The 26,754-nt window shown below is 37.3% G+C and overlaps 1 protein-coding gene across 1 annotated transcript; it reads right to left on the bottom strand.

Annotated features, from left to right (window-relative positions):
- Positions 1 to 3,541: 3,541 nt before the first annotated feature.
- Positions 3,542 to 24,230, bottom strand: LOC145998953 (sterol carrier protein 2-like). The gene is made up of 9 exons (XM_083135783.1): positions 24,021 to 24,230; positions 20,542 to 20,671; positions 18,521 to 18,714; positions 16,568 to 16,758; positions 15,309 to 15,546; positions 14,067 to 14,322; positions 10,124 to 10,277; positions 7,620 to 7,849; positions 3,542 to 5,025 (listed from the first exon to the last, which is right to left on the bottom strand). The coding sequence occupies exons 1-9, from the start codon at positions 24,099 to 24,101 to the stop codon at positions 4,835 to 4,837; spliced, it is 1,665 nt and encodes a 554-aa protein (XP_082991909.1). The 5' UTR covers positions 24,102 to 24,230; the 3' UTR covers positions 3,542 to 4,834.
- Between the last annotated feature and the right edge of the window lie 2,524 nt (positions 24,231 to 26,754).

The following is a 26,754-nucleotide window of genomic DNA, read 5'->3' on the forward strand; positions in this document are numbered from 1 at the left end:
CAAAGAAGAGAAGAGAGGATGAAAAGGAGATGAGAAGAGAGGAAGGGAGGAGAAGAAGAGTTTGGAGAGAAGGGGGAGATGAGAAGAGGGAAGTGGAGAGTAGAGTAAAAGAGAAGCTGATGATGAGAAGAGTGCAGTTTAGTCGGAAATCTAAGACAGGCGAGGAGTGGAGAAGAGTGGGATGGAGACAAGATGCGAGAAAAGTAGGGAAGGCGATATGAGATAAAAGCAGAGGAGGAGGGGAGAGAAGAAGGAGAAGAGAAGATCAGAAGGAACTGGAGACGAGAGAATTGGCAGAATATATCATCTCAGCGTCAAGAATTGATGCATTGATCATATTATCGACATTAAACATTCAATAACATTTGGAGAAAAATTGGATAAATATTTTAGTGATATAATCGCAGGTAAAATCAAAGATGTTACGTGGAAGATTTTGTCTTGCTCCAAACTCAGCCAAAAGGCATTTCACACCGATCTATACGACGCATACTTTTAGAAGCGATATTGGGCGGGGCCACGCAGGGGGTGTGCATGGCGATCAGCCAATGGCAGGAGTGCAACGTTGTACAGTTAGGAGACTGCGGCGCCGAAGTTAAAAGCAGTGTTCTGTATTTTTCTTACGCGCAAGAAATTTTCATAAAACTCGCCACTTTAAGGTTCATCATAAGATGGGGAAATACATTTTGAACCTGACTGTCAAAGTCCCATGAATTTCCGTCGCCTACAGCTGAAGTTATCGTTCCTTGAAGAAACAAGGGAAACATCACCTTTCATTTCCTTCCGCCTGTTTTTTTCGTTGCCACCGTGTTGACGCAGCTGAGTTGTTGTGTCTAGGGAAAACTGTGGGTGTTAAATTTGCCTCGATATAAACAATGATCCTTCATTGTTCTGGGTGTTCTCAAACACTGAAAGTCTGGGTGAGTTTGAGTGCAGTGTTTTCATAGCAAGGCCGGTGTAAAATTATTCGCTTATCGTTCACTCGTGCGCCACAAAGAATAGTTTGTGAAAAGATTAAATACAACCCTTTTGTGTGATAGTGTGTGTTCCGTGTGTTATTTTAATTTTAAATAATGTCACTCTCAAAACGTAGCACCAGTAGTACAAAATCTAATCATTATCATCCAGGAGAGTGACTCTGAAATGAGTGAAATCAGTGACATGGAGACCGAGAAAGATGACGAGAGCGGTGATGAATAGATACCTTCAAGCTTCTTTCAGGTATGGGTTTCTCGTATATGCTACAGTCATATGATACCATAATCCTGTGTAGAAATATTCACTATACTCATATATACTGTGCATGCATTATCAAAATAATGGACACATCGCAAATTTTCTGTCCTTCCCTTGCGCTATCAGTTAGTTTGGCAACAGCGCAGTGGCACTGGCTGGGTATTGGCCGAACTCATGTTCCTTCTAAAAGCGTGCATCGTATAATACATTCTCCAATACATTTCAAAATGTTATTGAATGTTTCATGTTGATAATTTGATCAATGCATCAATTTGTGATGCTGAGGCGACAATCTCTCCTCTACAGTCCCTTCTGTTCTTCTCTTCTCCTTCATCTCCTCTGCTTTTCTCATATCACCTTCCCTACTTTTCTCGCATCTTGTCTCCATCACACTCCTCTTACCTCCTCTCCTGTCTTAGATTTCAGACTCCACTGCACTCTCTTCTTCTTTTCGTTCTTCTCTTTTACTCCACTCTCCACTGCCCTCGTCTAGTCTCCTCCTCTCTTCTCTTCCTCTCATCTCATCTCGTTTTCTTCCTCGCATCTCCTCTTTGCTGGTTAGATACCCGGTGGAGGCACATAGTGGTTCATATTCCACTTTAAACTGTAGGTCCAGTCCGGATTAGCCTTACTGTGCATAATGTCTACTTAAAACACCAAATCAATCAACCAAATCAAAGCATCTCCTCTTTGCTCCATTTTACTCATCTATCCTATTTTTTTCTTTCTCCTCATTACTTCTCCTATCCACTTCTGTCCTCTATTTTCTTCCCTCCTTAACTTTTCCTCTTCCCCTTTCTCTCTTCTCCTCTCTTTTGTCCCTTCCGTTCTTCTCCTCTTTTTTTGTGTAGACTCATCAGCAACAAAGAACTAGAAAATCTATTTTCTTTCTTTCAGTAAGTATTTCGAATTTGCAACAAATATAATACTGATGTTTTTTCTAGTTTTATACAATAATTATAATACTTGGATTTCTTTCTTTCACGTATTTCACAAATATCTATTGTGCATGTGGCAACCCTGAAATTGAGCCTAACTCTACATGCAACCCACAAACTCCTTGTGTAAATTGGGTTGCATAGTTTAAAATGTCCTTGTCCTAAGACTTTTGAGAGACACTGTACAAGTAGACTTGCAGAACTATCGAAGAGTCAACTATTAAACCTAATAGTCCAAGATTTATAACAACTAAAATAACATCAGTGTTCATACCAAAGCATTATTAGACCATCATTTACTGTATATTGTCATTACAATAAAAATAAAGGTGAGTACTGTAATGAATTGGATAATTGTAACAACAGACCCATGATAAGGAAATAAATATTTGACCAGATGTTTATGCAGAATTGGACTTTTATGAAAAACAGGGAGGAGGGGGGGGGGAGAAAATGTTTGAAAAATTTGTGGTGTGTTTATAAATCACTTTGAGCTTTCAAATATTCATTTAACATTCCTCAATGTCTCACTATAGAATATTGCAACCAAGAAATCAGAAGAAATAGTAGTTCAAGGAATTTTAAATTAAATTTGTGATATTTTATTAGCACAAAAAATCCAACTTTGCAAAACTTAACATGCTTTATTTCCATAAAGTTTAATACAAAGTATAAAAATAATCTCTGACAAATCTTATAACAGGTCTCAATCAATTATAGGCATATAACTTCTCACAATATTAAACTATTCTGACCCCCCCTCCCCACAACAAGTTATGTTAACGGTACTGAAAAATATAAAATTCACATTACAATTTTTATGGCAGATAACAATCAACTTCATAATAATATATGGAAGGAAAAGGAAATATATTTTGGCAATATTGATGATGCGGTATGAAAAGATGTATGATGTTGCACAGCATGCTTATTATGACTTTCCTGGGATGTTAATGTTTCTAGCATGGACCATAAAAGAAATCTCAGCAGCTTGTGGTTAACTTTGGATTACAATCTTAAAGCATAAAAGCATAATTATCTGGCTTCATATTTTTCAGATGCATACATTGCAGAATCATGATTTTACAAGTTCCTCACCCACAAGTCCCTGAGGAATGTCTAATTGAAGTTCGTTGTATGTATTCCCAAGTTTCATACATGGGAATGAACACAAGCCTATAGTTGTATGGAGTTAAGGCAGCAAATATCACACATTCAACTTAGTAAATGAAGAATAACCTTTGTTTATTAGTAAGGTTACTATTTCTTTTTGCATCACTCATGCTGAAAACACTTCCATTGTGCACGTATGATGGGCACACAGAAAGTAATGAGCAACAATCTTTTAAAAATACACGCAAACAACGCAAACAAAGTATATCATAGCAAAATATAGACTTTACTGAACAAGTCGAGGTAGTGTGATGTCATTAGCTTCGATTGCACGAGCACAGGCAGTTGTTTCAAAATGACTGATAGTGATGTTTCGTTTCGGCAACACTTTGTGATTGAATCCCTTGTTATAGAGGGAATTCCTGCTGCTGAAATTCGGAATATACTTCAGTGTGTGTATCGAGATGTATGCATGGGTGCTAGCAGTGTTAGAAGATGGGTAATACATTTTAAGGATGGAAACAAGAGCATCAAAGATCAGCCTTGGAACAGTTGCCCACGAACTGCTGGCAAAGTTTTGGGCACCATCTTCTGGGAAGCAGAAGGGTGCATTCTGGTTCAATTTCTTGAACCTGAGGAAACCATAAATGCTCACTGTCATATGTAAACACTTCACAAGCACCATCGTACATTGCAGGATAAACGTCCTTGAAAGAAAATCATCCTACAACACGATAATGCATGCCCCAACACTATTCAGTTCACCATGGAGGAAATTGGGGAAAACGGGTTGGGAATTTCTGCCTCACCCACCCTACAGTCCCATCATTGCACCCTTCGACTATCATCTGTTCGGTTTTGTGAAAGAACAGTTATGAGGCCAATGCTACCAGACAACGGACAACATACAGAAAGCAGTGCATCAGTGTCTGCGAGCAGCTGAAACTGAATTCTACTGTACGGGTATTTTCAAGCTTCCAGAAAAATGGGGAAAATGCATGCAAAGAAATGGAGACTTTGCTGAAAAGTAAAGAGAAGTCTGTAGGTTATGATGTAGCAGGTTTTTCTTTAATAAAACCAAAACTTGGTTCATGAAGAACTGTTGCTCCTTACTTCTGTATGATCCTCGTATCTGTGTATCTACACAAGTGTCACAATATCATGAATTCCATATTCCTTTTACTTTCATTTTGATAACAAGTGTAAATAATATGTCACAGGGCCATATCAATTGATAATAATTTGTAGCGCCATAGATAAAAGGCTTCATTCTCAAAGACACTGGACAGACAGTGATATGCATACTCATATTGAAAAAAAATAATTCTAAGAACTACCACAATTCAATATTCCCCAAAAATGGCAAGTCCTCTGAAAAAAAAAGGGGATTTCATATCACCCACAAAGAGAGTGTCATATATATATTTTTTTTAATTTCCTTGCAGAACTAGTAGCTATGACACCAATTCCCATACTGTTAAAGTTATTGCCCTTCAAAAAAAATCAGGATGAAAAATGATAAGGGAATAGAATGTGTAAGTGCTGTTCTACAATTTTGATCTAATATTGTTAATTCTGTCGCTTGCACGCTTCTGCAACTCAGTTAATTTCATTGCCAGACCCATGTTGCCCTGGATTTTGACCTTTCCTTGGAAGAAAGCCTTCTGTGGATTTAGTTTGCCAGACATTAGATCTATTATATCTTCATCGCTTACTATAAAAGTCACATCAGGTTTTTCTGAAAGGGACAATTAATCAGAAAATTAATTCTTCAACATAATAAGTATGCAAATATTCACTGAAAAGCTTGAGACAGGCACACAGCTTTTTCCATTAATAGCATGGGACTTGCATGAATCTAACCTTCCACGATTCTAACTACTGTGATCATTTTGAATATAAAAGAAAATCTGTGTGTACTATTTTTAAATGTATTTCCAAACATATACTTAGTGCTATTTCTAAGGCAAAACCCAACAGAGCAAATTGGACTGATTTAAAGAAATAATTTATGGAATAATAATGTACACAAGGACTCTGTACATAGTAAAATCACTTTTGGTGAAAGTACATTAATCTCTTATTAATGAAATGATGTTTCTTAAGCTCTAACAAAGAAAACAAAATATATATACTGATGGGATGAAGCTCATAGAAAGGAAATGAAATATGCAAACTGTAACTGTAAATAGTGTCAATCATTAAACTGCAAATAAACATGGCAGCTGATATTTTGCAATCTATCTGAAAAATTTGCCAAAATTCAGCTACAAAGACTATAAATATATATTTTAAGTTACAATTATATAGTACATCCAGAACATTTTATTTTCACTGGAAAAGATACTGAAATTATTATAGTTTCATTAACACACTCAACAAACATTTCCGTAGGAAGTTCATATACCGGGTGACCGGGTGGTCCATTTATAATTATAGTATGGAATATCGCATTCAGAATGCATCCAATCGAAAAATTGCACAGAAAAAAAAGTTTGACACTATTGAGGGGGTAAGTCAATGCCGCAAAAATTTTGTCGTCGCCACCCACCCCTTCTTTTTCAACACGGAATCCAAATATGTAAAACAAATGGGGGTGTTCCATTTGAAATCTCACATTTACCCACCCCCACCCCCTTAAGGCAGCGACAAAATTTTTGCGGCATTGACTTACCCCCTCAATAGTATCAAACTTTTTTTCTGTGCAATTTTTCGATTGGATGCATTCTGCAAGCGATATTCCATACTATCATTATAAATGGACCACCTGGTATACAGTATTGGAAACTGAAAAATGTACAGGGTGGGCGGAAAGTCCCTTTACACTTTAATAAAATAATATAAAGTTACTTTATCCACTTGTATATCATCTTATCATATTGGACAATCACCCTTATCCTTTCTGCAACCTTCCCCGAGCTATGCCTGATGCCACTAATGTGCTGCCTCCTGGTGGCAGAAAAAAATGTGCAAACATTCTGAGTGAGTAGTGATGGCGGACACAAGTGCTTTCACTGTAGAAGAGCGTTTGGTGTCTTGTGTGTTGGTGCATGAACATGGAATCAATGGGAAAACAATGCAGGATATAATGAATGACTTTGAGGTTCGTTTTGGCAAACCATCACCGTCACGGTCAATTTTATTGGGATGGGAGAAGAAGGCGTTTGCTACGGGAAATGTTCTTGATGCTCCTCAGAGTGGAAGACCGAACACTTGAGGGGAAACTTGTGTCACTGTGGAGGCATCGACTGAATGATCACCAATGAAATCAACATGCAAATGTTCACAGAGTAAGCATCCCAAGAACAACCATGTGAGATCATATGAAAAAGGACTTAAAAATGAAATGTTTTCGTCCTGCCTCCGTTAATGAGTTGACAGATGTTGACCCCGATCATCGTGTTTGTGCATGTCAGTTACTGCTGCAACAATTTTCGACAGCAGAGGACAGGAAGCATGTCATGTTCTCTGACGATTGTGCGATTTATCGCAGCTCTCGCAATCGGAATGTCTTCTTCTGGGTGAAAGATTATCTTTACTGTTTTGAGCAAATCAAGCACAATCCACCTCATGTTATGGTTTGGACAGGGATGACAAGGATGGGCAAAGACTGTTTGGTCCTTATTTCTTCGATGGCTCTGTTAATCAGCAAATTTATCTGGCAATGATCACTGAGTAGTTGCTTCCAGAGTTGACAGCAAAAGGTATCGCTGACACAGTTTAGTTCCAACAGGACAGAGCACCAGCACATTATGCTCTCAGTGTCCGCAGGTGCCTGGTACCAAATTGCTGGATCGGACATGGGTCAGCACAATCTCCAGTTCCATTGCCTTGGGCTGCAATAGCCCTGATATCAGCACACCTGATAATGCACTTTGGGGGTTTGTAAGAAAAGATGTGAGGAAAAACCGATACGCCAACAACAAACAGCTGCAAGACTCTGTTCGTGCAGTGTTTGAGAAAGTCACCCTTGATATGCTGTTACGGATGAGCAATCAGACGTGGACACTATGCTACGAAGTTGGAGGAAGTCGCACAGACATTTTGGACCCATAGGAGGTAAGTTGTGCAAAAGCACATAATTTTAAAGCCTGTGTAAAGGAAATTTCCACCCCCTGCCCTGAATATTTACACATATTTTTTTTTATTTGCTTTATCAAACTTCAAATATTTTATAGAGTCGTTTACCATAAAAAGGCCTTTCTATAAAAAAAACAAAAATATATCTATATGTATGGTGCCAAAAACCACACAAACCCTGGAACAGAGTCATTTGTGATTGTGGCATCATCTTCCACTCCCCTTGCACCCCATAAGAGCGCAGTACCTTACCTTTTCCATTGAATTCCACGCTGCCTTTCCCTGTTTTGGCATTGATAACCCAATAACCTTCTTTGCCACCTGGTCCATTCCTAATTTTGAAGCCATATACTCCTCTAACTCGTTCAACAAGATTATCACTATCGTCCTTCATTGCTTTATCCAGTTCTGTGAAGAAGAAGTTGGCCTTAAATCCTTCTGGATCAGTGGCAGCACTAGTCCAGTGGAGTCCAATCTGAGAGCTGCAAGAATCAATTTTAATAGGAAATTTTAAAATCAAGCCAGAATACTGAAACACGACAAACTAATCATACTGTTTGAGGTTATCCGAGAGTTCATAAAATGGGTTAAAGAAAGGTTAAAAAAATGCTTCTTTTGAATGTGTGCAGAAAACACAAAAATGCTATATTCTGTGGCTCAAACCTGTGGCAAGCAAGGTTCAAGTTCGCTCAGCAATCAAGTGAGCAGTGCCTATTTGGCCGCGAAGTAGCCGAGTGATCACGTTTCTCACTGAGCGCAAGATACTTGACGTGCCCCTGGTAAACGGAGACCCGCTCAACAGAACAAGATTGTCATTGACGACATGGATAAGTGTATACTGTGAAGGAAAATCCATGAACTGTATGTAGTGAAAAGAGAAGTTCCTACAATATTGAAACTTTTAGCTATAGCTAAGGAAGAAATTAATTATCAGGGGGGGGGGGGAGAAACATTACGGAAAATTATGAAACAGATAGGCTTTAAATTTAAAAAAATTAGAAACTCTCACTTAGCTCTGGTTGAACGAAGCAACATTGTGGTTTGGTTTCGAGAGCAAGATATCTTCGTGCGATCAACAGATTCCGCAACGAAGGGAGGCCTGTTGTTTACATTGATGAAACTTGGATTCATCCTAATTACAAAGTAAAAAAATGTTGGCAGAGTGAAGATGTGTCTGGTGTCTTCACAAACGACAGTCCGGGGCAGAGACTTATCATAAGTCATGCCAGGGGTTCCATGGGGTTTGTTCCAAATGCACTTAATATATTCCAGCCCAAAACAACTTATGGCGATTACCACAACAAAATTAATTCCGAGAACTTCGAGAAGTGGGTGGAACAGAAACTTATTCCGAATCTCCCACCTAGATCTGTCATTATTATGGATAATGCCTCCTACCACTCAATTCAAACCAATAAACCCAGAAACACATAAAGTAAGAAACTAGAGATTCAAGAATGGTTATTAAAAAATAACAACACTTTCGATATCGAACAAAGTCAGAATTGTTGCTGAAAGTAAAAAATAATTTCCCAGTCCTGTATATCGAGCGGATACAATTTTGAAAACCCACGGCCACCACGTTCTTCGACATCCATCATATCACTGCGACTTGAAACCGAACGAGTACATATGGAGCACCATAAAGCATAGAGTTGCCTCACAAAACATTAAGTTTAAATTTGAGAGAAATAAGGGCTCTTACCGAAAGTGCAATTGGCAGTGTCACAGTGCAGGAATGGGAACGTCAACATGCCATTTGTTTGGAAAAAGAATATCAGAGGAATGATGGAATTCTTGAAGATGAAGTTCAAATGTTGATTATAAACCTGGAATCGGGTTCCAAAAGTAGCGATGTAAATAGCGACAGTGACAGCGAAATTTCGAATTTGGACCTGTCCGGCATACATACCTTATAATCGGTCTCCAGGCTAACCAGAAGCAAGAACCCAAAAGTAAGTTGCTTTCTTTTTAAATATATAGTTTACATAATTTAGAATATTAATCTTATGTGTTTAAATTGTTGATATCCTTCTGAGAGACAGCTGGCATTTTTAACTTTAGTGTCCCCCTCCCTCCTCTCTCTTATGCTACGTTATTTGAATTACCACATCTACAAACAAAACTTAATATTCAGCCTGCATATTTGTTTACTTGCAAAACTTTGACGGCACACGCCCACTTCTAGATTTGGCAACACAGGGGGGAAAACACGTGTTTCTGCCATCCCTTTAATTGCCCCAGTGTTCCCGAGATCCCCTCCTAAACATTCGACACTAGCATCACTTGTTTCTGGGCAGGGTTTCAAGTAGGTTGGTGGATCTATGCCTGTTACTACGAACTTCATTTGAACTCTGCCAAGCACAATAATTCTATTTTTATACCAATGTGTTCATTGAATTATTTCTCGTTCAATGTGCCTGAGAAATCGTCTGGTGAAGATCGATCTTCCGATGAAGTAGCCATGTTTGTTAGCGACTACCAGTCATCTCGCTGACCACCGGTGAAAGCACGAATCAAGTTCAGTGCCACTTAACCTCCAGTTGAGGAGTTGGCCGCAGATGGAGAAACCCAAAATTGCAGTAACCCCTAGTTATTTGCCAACCCGAACATTAATCACACATTGAAAAACCAGCCCTTAATTGCATGAATGATGATGTGAAACTATGACATGTAGTTTAAAGTACAATGATACCGTGGGTATTGTCTTATTGGTTGATTTCAATACCACTGTACCCTTCAGATTAACTCCTCACCTGTGAGCACCTGGGAATCCTAGTTTGTAGAGAGCCACGACCACAGCTCCACCCAGTCCTATGTTATGCTGAAGAGCTAACTTGGCATTTATCACTTGTCTTTTGTCAGCCATACCTCGTAGCTGCCAGCACAATTCAGTGCACTGTGCTAAACCTGAAAATAGGCCATGACGTTAAGAATAGCACATGGATTAAGGATGGTACAGATTAAATATACAGTGTATGAAAACAATCTTATAGAATTACCTCTTATGTGCAACGCATTAGCTTTAATACATAATTGAAATCAGGGCCATGGAACAAAACATGTATTGTAAACTCTACAATGTTTTGGATTTTTGATTGATTGAGTTGGTGTTTTAAGTCCACTTAATGCACAGTAAGGCTAATCGGGACTGGACCTACAGCTTAAAGTGGGATCCGAACCACTATGTGCCTCCACAGGGTATCGAATCCGGGACCCCTTGTACAATGTCTTCGAATTGCCTAACTAAAGTGCTTTGTTGATCATGGTTTGAACTGGAGAAAAATTGTACTTAATTCACACTCCCTTAAAGAAATAAATCAAAATAATTACTTTCAAAAAGTAAGAAATCCTAGACAAGTTATTGGAAAATTAAGACCAGTTTTACGCAACGAGTGACATATTTCAAATAGCTATTTATTTAAAATGCCTATCTGGTAGACACACATTGCATAGTGCTTTGGACCCCACTTTAAACTGTAGGTCCAGTCCTGATTAGCATATCTGTGCATAAAGTGGATTTAAAGCAACAATTCAATTTAAAACACCTAATACATTAATAAAAAACATGCCGGAATATTGAATTCATGGCATCTTAATTTTTATACCCTCCTACTTTTACAGGTAGTTCAACTCCTGAAGGACTGAGAAGCAATTTGTGAAACTAATCTCAGGTACAGATCAGTACAAATAATAATAATAGGAAACCCTTAAAATTGTCCTCATAGTGATTAAACCCTTTCAATCCTTAGTGGATGGGACATATTTACACTTAAACCCTCTCCAGATGAAAGGTTTTTAATCATGCACTATTTAAATGTGCAATTGTGTATAAAACAAAATCATAGAAGGGCAACTAATTACCACAGCGAGTTCAAACTGGTTTTGTTTTTTGGGGAGAAAAGACCAGGGTCTTGTGAGAAATTCAATATTTTCATACATCCTCTCAATAAGCCTACTTAGAAGAAAATTGAAATTTTTACCCAAATTTATTTATTTGGTGGGTCAGAACCAAATCTAATTGTGTTTGTATGAAAGTGGGATATCTTATTTTATATTCTGCGAAAATCATTGCCGTTCCACCCATAATAAATAAATCACCACCCATCTACGACAAACAATTCTCATTCAATGATGTCTTCTGTGCATATCTTCATATTTGAATAGTCCATGATTTAAAATTCAAATAGATTGATTGATTAAAATCAAAATTCTGGGTGCATCAGCACTTAGGCTATTTGCACCCATCATATTATATGGAGTGTAACGCTATGGGAAGAACTAGCACTACTTGGGTTAAAACTTTAGTTGATAGTAGACATATAACATATATTTATTTGCCTAAGTGTCTAACAATTATAATGCTTATAACCTAACTTTAACTATCTGGCCATATGTGACTTGATCTTATACTATAAGACATGGATTTCCCAGGTGTCACCACGTATGGAAATGAGACTTACCCTCTAAGACAGAAGCAGCGAACAGCAAAGCAGCCTCTCAGCGTCTGTCGATGCACCAGGTCTCAAGACTCTCGAGACTTGTTTCCGGGAGAATTTATTGAAGTTACGACCTTGTCTCTATCCTCAACAAAGCTGAGAGAGTTCACAACCTTGTGGCTATTTTCGCTGACTGTCCATTCTGGGGGAAAGGGATGGCCTTGCTGGCCATGGCGTAGGCTTGTGGTCAGTAGACCTCTGGGCTTATCACCAGGGTTATTCCCAGAATATTCACTGCCAAGGTTTTGGCCTTGTTGACGCTATTCCACCCAACTTCCTGTAGGTTATCTTGTGGGAAACCTTGCCCTTAGTATAGGGAGAGGAAAGGGCCTTGGCTGAATCACACGTGTCAAGGATGAGACACGTGTGTGTGTGATACATGTCCTTACTTCCTGGTCTGCTTTATTATTTCCTTGTAGAGGTAACACCCTATTACGTAACTCACAGAAACTGATCGTTACAGGAGCCAAGGCCCTTATCATAAATAAAAATCTACATGTGACTGAGTACTAAAAATCTCCTTGCTTTCAACAAACCTACTGTACTTGTATTGCACGGAAATTCAGTACTATTATGTACATAAACAAAAAAAAACGAAATTAAATATCAAGAGTTGTTACAGAGAAATGAGAAACTTAGGTCATGTTCTGTTGGTCCCAAAGGGTGATGTAACATTTGTCAAGAGAAGTAAATGGGATGAAGTGTAATGCATGTAAAACGTATGAAGCAAATTTTAGACAAATAGGATATTATGTAGAACCAAATGTAATTGCTATCCAGCTTATAGTAACAAAAATAAAGAAGAATTAAAGATGTGCGAGAATGCTGCACAGAAGTTTCACCATATTCCTACTTTACTTGACAATGGAATCCAATTTTGCATAACCTATCTTCTTCCTTTCCAGTACAGTAACTGTTATGACACCATTCACAATGAAAAATTCCACTAGATTATGCTAATTTTGTGTTCACTTTGTGTTGTGCACACAGCTGGAATTGATTTCTATGTCACTTTCTTTCCACTTTACTTAATTTGAAACACTCATGGGCTTGTGAACAAGTAGCGAATTGTGTATATTCTCTATCTATGCCAAATTTGAGTTAACATACTGTTATTCATGATTAATAGATATATTCATGTTATGGGACTTTGGATGCGGTAAGATATTAATGTACACATGAAATGTGCTTATGTACCTCCATATCTGTTTATTTACTTAAATTAATTTTGGTGAGCACTGTACAAGTACAACTGTAAGTTTCAATGTGGATGGTGACCGTGATCACCGAAATTAGTCAATCAAACAAAATAAACAGGTACACGGATATGTAAGAATGTTTCATGTGTATATTAATATAATGATTAGAGTCCAGAAGTTCAGGCATTTATTTTCATTAAAATAGGCAGGCAAATTTAGAAAATAGGCACTAAGCACTAAAATTGAAAAAAAAAAGACAAACCGAAAAAAGGCACATTTGGAAGTAGCTTACTTAGGCAATATCCTTACTCAGCATGAAATAATTTTTTCTCACACTTTTCTCCTTCAGCAATGTTGAAACATGCGTGAGTTGAATGTTACTTAAATAAGGCGAAAATTATTCACATAATAAACGGAAGAAAAATAAATGCCAACAACGTTTTTTGGGAGAAAAATAATTTATGTACATATTTTTTTTTTAAGAAAATGGTCAAATTTCATTGAAAGAGGCAAAAAGGCATTATATTAAAAATAGGCAGTGGGGTCCCACAATAAAAAAAAGTAAAGTACTCCCCTGTGCATAGCACCATGCCATGAAGGCGTATAGGGGGTGTGGGGGTAACGCCCCACACTTTCTTGATCCTGTCGTGAGTGGGAGTGATGTGATCAGCATCACGCCCCTGACCGCCTTTACCCCCCAGGGTTTCCCCCAGGTACCCATGTTATTAGACGCTGGGTGGGCGCCAGGGCTGCTTCCATCGTTAGAAAAGTTCCCGGATTTGAACAGTGGGGTGCCAAATAGGCAAAATGAAAAGGCTTCTAAAACATTTGAAACAACATAAAAAACGTATATCCGGGAAAATGTTATCAATATAAGCAGTAGATTAAAAGAGGCATTTTGCCAAACTTCCGGGCTCTAATAATGAGGCTTTAAAGTAAGACACATCTTATAGAATTTTTTCTCCATATTTTCCACAACTACCTTCATATCTTGAGCATACCTGTTGCACCCAAAGGATGTCCCTTTGAAATCAAGCCACCACTTGGATTGATGACATATTTTCCTCCGTAAGTATTATTGTTTGTGTCAATGAGTTCACCAGCTTTACCAGGTCCGCACAGGCCAAGAGCTTCATAGGTTATTAGCTCATTTGCAGAAAAGCAGTCATGAAGTTCAACAACGTCTACATCCTGTGCTTTATAGCCAGCTTTTTGGAACATTTTGTCAGCTGCAGTTTTTGTCATGTCGTATCCAATCTGCAAAAGTTAAAACATTGTTTGTTGGAATACTTGTGTATATTGCACTTACGTGAAATGGTGCAAGAGTAGTTTACAGTAGCATCAAATGGTGAAACGCAACATCCTGTACACTTTGTTCTGATGGGAGCAGTTAAGGGAAAGAGTCTTGCAAATTACTCATAACAACTTCATATTGCATTGAAAGATTGCAAGATAACTTGTATAGCATGTTTACAATGCATTGTTGTGTTGGGGTGCCATTCTTTAAATAAGACTTTTATCTTATCTTATCATCAATTTTAACATGTGATAAGTGCTAGAATACTGCGCTATGACTTTGCCAGTGTTGGCTTCAATTCAAGTTTCTAATAAAACAGAATAACAGTTGGAATTTTAACTTTCCTCGCAATGTGATTCAAACCTGATGATGAGAGCAATGTTTACGCTCAAAATGTTGCAAGCTAACATCAACTTAACTTGGCTGATAACCAGAGAACATTTGTTAGAATAAAGGTTGTACCTGAAGCAATCAACATTTAGACATAAATCAATATTTCAACCTCACAAAGGAGGATCTTCATCAGAAAGAGGGAATAATTTGATAATAAGTAAGGAAAAAGTGACATTACATGTAATGCAATCTGCTGGAGTAAATCAGAAGCTTGTGTGCATCACATTTGACCTTGAGTGGAGTGTAGCCCAGATGGCTTGAATCTCAAACTGTTCATAACTTAAGATTCAAGCACTTCTGTGAATCACCTTTTTATAAATATACATCTCCTTGCGTATGGTTAACATGCGCACTGCCATTCTCAAGAATTATCTTGCTTCACACACTTTCCTGTAGCACTCGTCCATCATTGGCTTCCCAATACTTAATTCCATATTAATTGTGAACATCTACAACTATTGTGTTCACAAAGGAACACAATAAGAATTTGCCATAAATTTTTAAGTCTAGTTATATAGCTTTGGAAGAAAGAAAAGAACTGTGTTGGACTTACAGCTTTAATACAGCTTTGATCATTGAATGTTGAAGGCAAATCCGTAGTCATTTCCATTCCAACGATTTCTACAGCTTGGCCTTCCAGCCCATGCTGGTGTACAAAATCTTCGTTACATAATATTGCTGCTGCAGAACCATCGGAAGTAGGGCAACACTGAAGCTTACTGAGAGGCCCAAATATTGTTGGAGAGTTCATTATTTGCTCAAGGGTATATTCTTCTTGGAACTGAGAATTGCTGGAAAAACAACAAGGACAATGAAAATTATCAAAATAGGAAACCTTAGTGTCATCTTTGCAAAATAACAACGTGCAATATTTTTAAGTACAGGGTGTTCCACTTGCTACATTACCAGGCAACAAAATGTGAACTGTACATACCTTAGTCTGTGAGAAAGGCAGTAACATCACAATATGTGCTGGAAATGACCACGTTCACCTCCAGACAGGCTTGAACATGACGTTTCAGATTTTGGAAGGCCTGGGCAAGCATAATCTAGGCACATGTTGAATTTCCTGAATGACCATTGATGGATTTTGGTTTGTTTTAGTATAATCAGCCTTTCAGATACCCCAGAGGATTATCTTCACATAAGATCAGGCAACAGCAGTTGCCAAAGACCCTTTGAAATAATAACGTCACAGAAAAAGGACTAAATTTCGGCCAAGCTGTGGCTGGAAGTGTAGTAACCAATCATTGTTCAGCACGTTCCTCAGCCAACAACCTGACATCACACATCCCTTTAACTTACATCTTCGCAGAATGAACTTTGTGCAGTTCATGTTTTGTTCCAGTGTCTTCTATATTGTCATAATTATCAGCAATATGCTGGGTAAAGTAGTGAGTGGGACACACATTCAACAATACATAACCTGTATGCACAGACTCAATTTACATACCTCCCTAATTCTTTCATGCCAAAAAATAATATCCCTATATATTTAAAAAAAAAGGGGGGGCAAACGCCATGGTGTAATAGCCCTCTAAGAGTCTAGGCCTGCCATGCAGATTTTCACTGGATGACACGTTGTCAGTACATCAAGTCCCATCACCAACATTTTCCAGCTTTCTACAGTGAATACAATATTCTAACTTGCAGATGTAAGAGTACGTTACAGATACAATATATATTATTTAAAGTTTTTCAGCTCTAAAAAAATTGTTTACGCATTGTTAGCTGTAAAAGCAGACATTCAGTTTTGTTCACCACAATGCAATATCTGTAACTATTTAAAAAGAATCTGAAATAAATACGTACGGATTATTCACAGAATGTTTATGATTTTTGTATGCAATTTTTGCAAAGTGCTCAGGCCTAGTTCCATATTTCTCCATGTGTTCCTTCCCAGCATTTCCGAACAGTTGTGCTGTAATAGGAGACTCATTCATACCCGCAACATCAGCCATAACCTCCACATGTTTGTCCATTGGATTTGTCCTATCAAAATACTGAAAAGAAAGATAATTCCATATAGTTTATCTTGTATGTACACATTGCTTGCATTATAGAATCATTTTCCTGTAGTTAAATAAATGTCTGATGAAAGGAGCGTGTGTTCTCCTGAAATGTCACAAAGAAAAACTGTTTTCTTATGCTTGTAATAACCGTAAACTACAGGAAAATAATTCCATATATATTATACATTTTCCATATTGATAATGCTACATTCACAAACATACAGGTTGTATTATAAGTGTGGCTAATATAGTGTGTGAAAACATGAATGTGTATAATTTTAGGAATATAATGTTTCACTTATTTCCAGAATTTCCTATCTATATTAACTAAGAGCATCTGGTCTCTTGAAATTCCCAAATGAAAAGAATACAATTTTAATGAAATATTGCAACAATTTTTAATGTTACTTTCAAGTACACACTAATATTCAACATAGCTAATTCAGTTGAAGTATAGAGCATTCACGACATTCGCTACGAGACTCGGCAGCAAGCGGCCCGGCGTCAGCGGTTGTCTTTCCCGGTGAACGGGGTCTGTGACAGCCACACGCTACAGTCAGTTTCTTTCGCTCTCTTTCCCTTTCTGTTCACGTTGCAGACTGACGCCAGTAAAATCCTCCCTCGGAAGTTGTGTTGTGTCATGTCTGTGTGTTGAAAATTGTGTCTTAATATGGCACCACAAAAGTTTACATTACAGCAAAGGATTTATCTTGTCGAGTGTTACTTCGGAAAGAGCAATTGTGGAGAAGTGCGATGACGTTTTGCAACGAAATTTCCTGGTGTTCCCGTTCCACATAGATCACTATATTAAACCTCTGAATAAAAGTGGAAACGAAAATGGGGAAATCTAAAAAATAAAGTATACAAAGACAATCCGCACACCATCCGTGAGTTAAAAGAGTATTGTACGAGAAATCGAGAGATTTACAGTAGACGAACTTGCACGTGTAAATGCCAATTTCCTTCGGAGATGCCAGGAATGTGTTGCAGCAGAGGGGCATTATTTTCAACACCTTATGTAGTCAAGGTTAGTACACAATATGAAAACTGTAATTTTAATAGCCGACTCTAGTGACTGTCGCAGACCCCGTTCACCGGGAAAGACAAGCCGGGCCGCTTGCTGCCAAGTCTTGTAGCGAATGAGGGAATGCTCTGTAGTTCTCTCAGGTAAAGACAGATGACATTAGGCTTTCATGTAACATAGAGGGTGTGTACACATTTTTTATCTAGCCTCTTATCAGTGTAGATGTGCTTACCACCATGCTCCAGCTGTCTTTAACCCTCTCCCCAAGGTATATACTAGCTGAGACCCAGGGAGATTGTCAGAAAAATTCTCCCTTAGATCACCCAACCCAGAAATTCAATTCTGAGCTCTCGTATGGTGCCTACCAACTGGCCCGTCACAGATCTCTCTCAAAATAATAACAACAACCAATAATAAAAACGAATGAAATACTGGCAATACCATTTTATCACAAACTTGCTTCTTCTTACAGAATCTTTTTCCCTCTGACAAACCCTACATAGGTATGCATCACATAAATTGAAAGAAATTATGTAAATAACACATATTTACACAAAGTTACAAACAACATACTGAAATGTTGTTGCATGTTGGAGGTTAAAAACAATCCAAGTTTTGTAGTCATAATAGCATCAATAAGTTTTGCAACCAATTGTTCTTACAATCTATAGTTCTTGCAACTGCTAGATGCCAGTGCATTCTACTCAATAACTTCAATTTCCCTTGTACCTTTGATGTGAGTGAGCCCCTTTCCATTTTCTCAAATCCCAAAGCCAAAACACAGTCTGCATTTCCTGATTCGATGATTTGCTTAGCCATATAGAGAGCTGTTGAGCCAGTAGAGCAGTTATTGTTCACGTTGTAAATTGGAATTCCTGTCATTCCCACTTCATAGAGTGCCCTCTGACCACAAGTGGAGTCCCCTGTAAAATCATAATAAAAAGCCAATAAACTTTATGTACACTAATAGCAAATCAAGGACAAAAAAGGACATGGAAAAGTGTGGCCTCATATAGTTTGAACCAAAGTTCCCAAACCAATTCTTAACTTCTGTCATGCAGGTTTCCAAATGTCCCCATTTACATGCGGCTGTCACAGTTGTGACACTGAAAGTCTCATGTACTGGACACTCTCTTGAGGTTTTCAAAATGGTGAAACACACAAAAAACAATGTATGTAGTGTGAACTCAACATATACTAGAAATGTAATGAAAAACTCAATATACTGACCAAGGCAGAAATTTATTTTATTATAAAACATAAAACTAAATGTAACGTTTCAACCTTCTAGCAAGGTCTTCTTCAGACTCTGCACCAAGTACAAATGTAACAAGGTACAAAACAGGACGATATATATATATATATATATACACAAAAAAAAATACTCACCTCCAGACTATTAGAAAGTTGTTTTCCTGGAACATTCTAGCAGGTGGCCTTCCCTTGTCAGTCAACTGTACTTTCACCTGACAGGCGATTTAGCTAAACATTTTCTTTCATCTGGAATATGGTTGGACTCTTTATCTCACGCTCTTTTTTCCTTTCTTCATTCTTCTTCCTTCTTCTCTCCTCTTTCTCTCTTGTCATTTCCACTCTTTCTAACACCTTCTTTCATTCTTTGTTTATCTTCAGTCCCCCATTCCAGTTCATTGTGTCTTTTTCACCTTTCCAGAAAAACAACTCTCTAATAGTCTCGAGGGGAGTAATTTTTGTGTATATAATCGTCCTGTTTTGTACCTTGTTACATTTGTACTTGCTGCAGAGTCTGAAGAAGACCTTGCTAGAAGGTTGAAACGTTACGTCTAGTTTATGTTTTACGATAAAATAAATTTCTGCCTTGGTTAGCATATTGAGTTTTTCATATCAATGGAAACAAGGCTTAATGGTCTTATAATAGAAATGTAAGTGTATAATAAACTTCCTATGAATTTTTAGCACTATTAGTGGATTTTTACAAAGTATTATCAAAATATAAAAACTACTGTTGTTCTTGTGTTTATTCTTTAACTATTTTTTCTATAAACACCACAGTTAACTGGTTGTTTAAGAGAATAACTGTAATGTAACCAGATGTTTCAAAACATCAGAACAATAGAGCTTACAAGTTTCATAAATAACAGTTTCTTTCATGAGATAAGAATGTGATCCGCTTTGGCATCAGAAGTTGGTCACCCTACTATCACGTTTCTATGATACTGTTCAATGACCTAATATACTAAAGCTTCTGGTACCAATGAACATATTAAGGTAAAAGAACAAGTAAAGTAAAAAAAAATACATTTGCAGTAGAACTCTAATTTTACATTCCTGTTGTTTTATATATAGTCTTCATGACCAATAGACCAAAACATTATAAAACTTTCCCAGATTTTACATTTTCCTGCATTGAAAGTTTTATTATCTTCATACACTAAAAGACATAAAATCACTACTAGTATTATTTACTAGTAGTATAAATTGTTGTAATAAAAAAAATAGCAACAAGAATCATCATGCTGCTAAAATGTATTTGCCTCATGATAATCTAATACCTACAGAATAAGAACAAGTCGTGAAGATCATATTCTATGGTTACCATGCCTACAACAGCTTGTTATAAAGGTGATGGAGTGTATGAATGGATGAACAGGATGTTTGTGATATCTTATGTAAATGTTATCATGATTAAATTGGTGTTGTACCTGATGACTTTATTTCTAACTATGGTTAAATCTAAACAATGGGAATAGGATGACCATTTTACTACTCACCATAAACATATCCTACACATGCTTGCTTCAAGTCCTTGTAATGTAGCCTTGCATCATTTAATGCCTTAGTCACAGCTTCCTTTGCCATTTGTGGATAGTCAAAGTCATCTCGCCTACCAGGTTTTTCAAACTGTAATGTTAATAATTCTCACACTGAAAGGTATGCAGGCCTTTACCATTATAAGTAAATTAAATATTGGATACTAAGTACTACTGTGTGTTCCATGCTATTACAAAATTTCTCATGATGAGTAACGATTATAAACAAATAAAAAACATAAAACAAAAAAGAAACACAAGTGAAACTTTTTACTTACATAAAAAATGTTAATGGTTCCGATTTTTCTATGATATTTTCAAATTCTCCTAGCAGAAAGGCTAATTATCGTACAATTTTGGCAATCATTGTCACATGAAATCTGAACCTTCCTTAAAGTAATGAGCACTACTTTGATTTAAAAAAATAAATTAAAATGACCACGCTCCCCATGGACAAGGCATTCTCCATTGATAGAAGCGACAGTTAAGTATTGTAGACTAGCAGGAATGAATGTAGAAGTAATTTAGGAACTTTTTTTAGAAAGCATTTAGGGATATTATTTTAATGCTAAGAGTACTAAACCTGACCAGCCTAACCTAACCATGGAAGCATTTACGGTGCAACAAACTCATGGTTCTTGAATTCTTCAATGAAGCAAAAATGCAGTTGGTACAAATTGGGTTTGTCAGACTGAAAATTGATAACAGATTGACAGACATAAGTAATTGTTGATGAACTACTCCGAGTATTCTTATTCCATTGTCGTTTGACTTATCATATCTCCTCTGTGCATCTCAGTTCCCATTGTTGTTCCTTTATAAATTGGTAAATGCTTTTTCTTATCAACATGTACATTTGATTATTTCTTGGTTTAGTGTTTTTAACAGTAACAAAAGGAGTAATTTACACATAATTAGTTGGAAACGTGTAAATACAGAAGGTTTGCTACACGTAACAAGATGGTTCCTATTTCGGCCACTATGAAATAGCACCACCTCCATTTTTCTTATATAAGTAGAGTGACAGGGTCGCGGAGATCAGTTGACTGCTCTATGCCAACTACGAAGGACCTGGATTCCGGAGTGCAAATCCTGGATATGACTCCCCCAACCAGGCTCCTAAAATGGATGAGTCACCCTTAAGGTCTGGTTCCCAGGTGCAATTCAGGGGCAAACCTTCCCATCCGTTCCCGGTAACATGGACGCACCAATAGCCTATCACGCTCTGTTACTTCTTTCCACCCGGTCCCCTTGTTTCTTTTTAATAAAGATGTTCTTTTCTTGGGACATTTTTCTTTATTTATAGTGGTATCTTAGTTCAAGTCCCTTGACATATATTTTAGTATTTATATTAGTAAAATAATATTTCTTTAACTCGGGACAAGGCCTCTCCCATTTAAAGAGTAGAAATAATTATTAAATTCAGAAAACAGTGTTTAAAGCAGTATTGCTTAATTAAATAACAATTTTTGGAACCTGCTGTGAATAAAAACAATGAAGATGGATAATTGAGATTAAACAAATGTATGACAGGAAGAGTTGATATAAGTAATGTTCACTGTAAAAGTCTTGTATTAGAATATATTGTAAAAGTCCTGTATTTCAATAACTGTAAAAGTCGAGTATTTAAACATATTAAAAGTACTGTATTTGAATATATTGTAAAGGTCCTGTAAAAAGTCCTTTATTCTGAAATTGTGCATGCCTCGCACCATAACCTGTTATTTGTTGGTTTTGTTTATAATAAACATGTTAAATCAAGCTGCAGTTTCTCTGGATCACTGCTTTCGCAGCTCTACACTGCTTTCACCCAGTAAGCCCTGAGGTAAACATTTATTCTTCAAAGTGAAATTATGCTCTTTTCAGGAAAATAATTTCAATTTTTCACATTACGAGCAATTATTGTTCCTCTTCTTTTTTTTTGTGTACCACACAATATGGCGGGCCAGCTTGACTAGCCTTGTGGATCATCAGTGGGTATGCAGTGTTTCCGACCTTCTTAACCAAAAAATGCCCCACAAACCATTCACCCATAGCCCCACAAACCATTCACGGTTAGGTTAGGCAAACAGTTAAAATTTGGGGTCGTAGTAATATCAGAAATGTATATTCCGTTTTTACGTCTTCTTCCGAAACAATGGCGTGGTTGGAAACACTGACAGGGGGTTACCTCTGGTTCATGTAGAGGAAGGAAATGAAAGCAACGGCAATTGTGCGTCGGAGAGATATTTATCTTGAAAAATACATGAATTCCCGGTGAAATTGACTCCAAGATGAAAGAAAATTCCTGCACAAACTTTGAAAATGCTACAGAAACTCATTTCCATAAGTAGTTTCAGCCCATGTTCCTTTTGTTTTATTGCGATTTCATAATGCTGTGAATGCAATTTTTACATGGTTCAATTTCGATTTATTTCTGTTAACACATGCTGCGGAGTTTTAGCAATCACTTAGTATTTTGTTCAAAATATGCTATCGTGGTTAGGTTAGGCAGGTGAGGTTTGGTTCCCTTAGCATTAAAATTAAGTCCCTAAATGCATTCTACTAAGGTTCTGATTTACTTCTACATTCATTCCCACGCTTCTACGATATTTACTGTCGGTTTTCGACGTAGAATATCTTGCCCATGAGAAGTGCGTAAGGTAATTTCCAAGTTGTTTTTTTCAACATAAATAACTTTTTTCGAGTCCAAACAGCGCTCATTACTTTAAGGTAGGTTCAAATTTCGTGTGACAATGATTTCCAAAATTCTACGATAATTAGTCTTCCTGCTAGGAGAAATCATAAAACAATCGGAACCATTAACGTAGATTCTTCTGTAAAAGTGAAGAAATACGTTGTGCCGATATGAAACTGCTACCGTCCCCCCCCCCCCCCAACATAAATAACTATTCTTTGAAATCAAAACAGTGCTCATTATTTTAAGGAAGGTTCAAATTTGCGTGTGACAATGATTGCCAAAATTCTACGATAATTAATCTTCCTGCTAGGAAAATTTGAAAAAAATCATAAAACAATCGGAACCGTTACTAAAATTATAAATTAAAGTAACTAGAATATGATAAATTAAACAAGTTGTAAATATTCTTATCAAATGAACATAAGTGTGTAATTTTCAAAATGTCAATACTAAATACACTCCAATTTTTCAACTTATAAAGCGGGCCCCCACCCCCCGCCAAAAATAAAAATTTGTGATTATGATAAACAAAACCCCAAAAATACGTTTAATGAAATCGGTTACAAATATCCCTTACTATTATTTTTTAGACATTCCACCTCCTAGCACACAAAGTGCCATTGTATATTTCGTTTGTGACGAATATTTACCCCTATACGTTATCCGTCTGGATTCCATAATCGCTTATCTAATGTGTAATATGTTAGCCAGACCTTAAATAAATCTACACTATACTGTTTTTATAAGTGTATACAATTACCTTGGTCATTCCCACACCAACTACAAACACTCTCTTATTTGCCATTGTTGTAACAGTTCTCAGAAACGTCCAACTGAACATAAAGTTGCAAACTAAGTGGCCGAGATATCTTGTGTTATCAGTATTCAGTAGCAGTAGCACATGATGATGACTTGGATGAAATTCGTAAATAGAAAAACAGAATGACAAGCAGAAGCAAATTCTTCGTGATAGTGATGAAGATAATATTTCTCCTCACTCGTGCCAGAGGTCAGTCCATGACCGATACGATCAAAATATACAGGGTGTCTCAATAACAATGGGCCCGTTCCGAAAGTCGATGGTAAGTGGCTGTCCCATAAGTGCTTCCGTGCGTTTCGTGAGTTTCATTATGCTGTCCCAAAAGTTGCATTCCGTGCGTTTCGTGCAAGAACGAGATTCACCAAACGCACGGGCCAGGAGGCTGGTTTGTTCAGTGAGAATCGTCTGCCCCTTGCAGACAAAGCGCATGCTGTTGGATTCAAACTGTACTAGTTCGGAAAATGTATTATAACTTTAACAGAGACCGATAGGAAGCAACATGCACAAGATGAGTATGTCTTGACCGTTCTTCGAATGTTATTATAATGAGTAACAGTGTCCACAGTATAGTTTATTTCTGCCATAAGGACATTCCTTCCGCTGACGCCATGCGGAAACTTTCTCTAAACAAAATTCTGCACCTGCGCTTTCGCTTAGAGTGTCCCATAAGTCTGTAAAATAACTGGTTTCACCAAATTCACGAGTCCAGTTATTTTCGCTGAATGCGTTCGTTTCGTTAAGACTTTCGGAACGCACCCATGATTGGGACCCGTTCGGGGACTCCGAGATACTTATATACGGGCCTCACACCATCTTCCGTGACGTCACAGGATTAGTCAATTATAGTCCATTTTTAAAAGAGTATAATATTTATTTTTCTGACTGTATCGTCCTTTCTTATTCGCTCAGAACGTTGATATCACATCAAGAGCATGGGCTTTAGAAAATACTAGGGGTGTTCGGAACAGAATTTTTTGGGTCGGGACGGGAAATTCTTTTAACACATTCGCTACCAAGAGTCTCACGTATGAGACGCAGCGATCTTGCAAAATAGACTCGGCGTCTCACATATGAGACACGTGGTTTCTCATAGTGGCCTGACGTCGCATATGTGAGACGGTGGTAGAACAAATAACATGCAATTGCTTCTCAGAAGATCGTAGTCTATTTCAGGGGTTTGAAATAAATATGGTGGGCTGTGGGAATGTCCGTCGCATGTACGTGGTCTATGAATCAAAAAATATTTGCAGTTGGCACACTGTTTTTTTCCAGGCTGATTGTAGCAACATTGTTGTTTTAGCTAAGACATTCAGTAGTTGTTTTGTTGCTATGTGCTTAACCTGAAAATTTTGTAGAGCTGTGTTTCATGTTCTCTGTTGTACGAACAACGAGTCGAAAAAGAACACTAATGCGGGGCAGCGAAGTGGATCGCGAGTTACTTCGTGATTCAGATGTATGCTACATTAGGTCTAGTCTGAGGGAGGAGTCAGCAAAAAAGAGACTTGGTCTGTGGGACAGGTTTTGATATTTGGGGTCAGTCTTTATTTGGAGTTTGCTTTTTACACTTTGGTAGCGAACGTGTTAATCCCGACATTCGGGACGGGAAAAATTCGCCATTTCCCACAAAGTCGGGACATTTTCGGGACCGGAAATGTTCGAAATTTCCCGAAGCTCTGAAAATCTCGAATTCTACACGTCATTTTCAACTTAAGTGATTGTTTTTGCATTTCTGGAATAAAAACTTACTCTAAGTTTGTAGTTTATCATCGTTAATATATAATGGACATTTCCATTTTGACATGAAAAACGTTTTAAATCCATTCATTTTACAGATAATGACACAAACATAAGATGTGCAAAATATCTCGGCGATATTTCGGAAAATGTATTATAATTTTTATAGATAGCGATATGAAGCAACATGCACAAGATGATAAGATACATTTTATGCTTATAGCGCAGAAACTAAGCGCTTCCGAGGTAGCTAAACTTTATAGGGAAAAGTTACTTGTTTTTATGATATCTACCAGCACCCAAGCGTTGTTGTAAGAGTTTTGCGACACCCTGTGTGTGTGTATATATATATACAAGGTGACTGGTAATTAGATGTATTCCCTGAAAGGGGTTAAAGTAGAGACAATTTGCAATAAATTTGACCATATGATACCCAGTCCGAAAATTAGTAGTTTTCGAGATAATCGAATTTCAATTGTTTTTTTTAAAAAAATGACAATTTTCCACATAAAAACATGAATTGAGAAAAAACTGCTCATTGTATGGAACTTATTTCAGCGTTTTCTGATAGCTAACAAATAAGTGGATCGTTGAAAAAAAAGTTTTTCCTAAATAACAATCACATGTAAGTACCGGGTGGGTCTAAACTTACAAGTGATGATAAAAAAATGCACTCTTAGTTTACTTGGCAACTTATTAATAACAAAAATGATATGACACGAAGCGTACAAATTACTTTAATTACTTCCTTGTGTCATCTGCTATCCAACAAGGAACAAATGTTGCTGACATTCACATTTGTGTACAAGAATTAATACTTCATTCATCTTCATGTGAATGGAATCAATGAACAATACAATTAACGAACATTACACGCAGTGACGTGCACTGAGGAGTAGCTAGTCTAGCAGAGATAGATCAATCAATCTCAAATCTCTTA

This window comes from Lepisma saccharinum, chromosome 14 (assembly GCF_977018435.1).
Source record: "Lepisma saccharinum chromosome 14, izLepSacc3.1, whole genome shotgun sequence".
In the NCBI taxonomy this organism is placed as follows: domain Eukaryota; kingdom Metazoa; phylum Arthropoda; class Insecta; order Zygentoma; family Lepismatidae; genus Lepisma; species Lepisma saccharinum.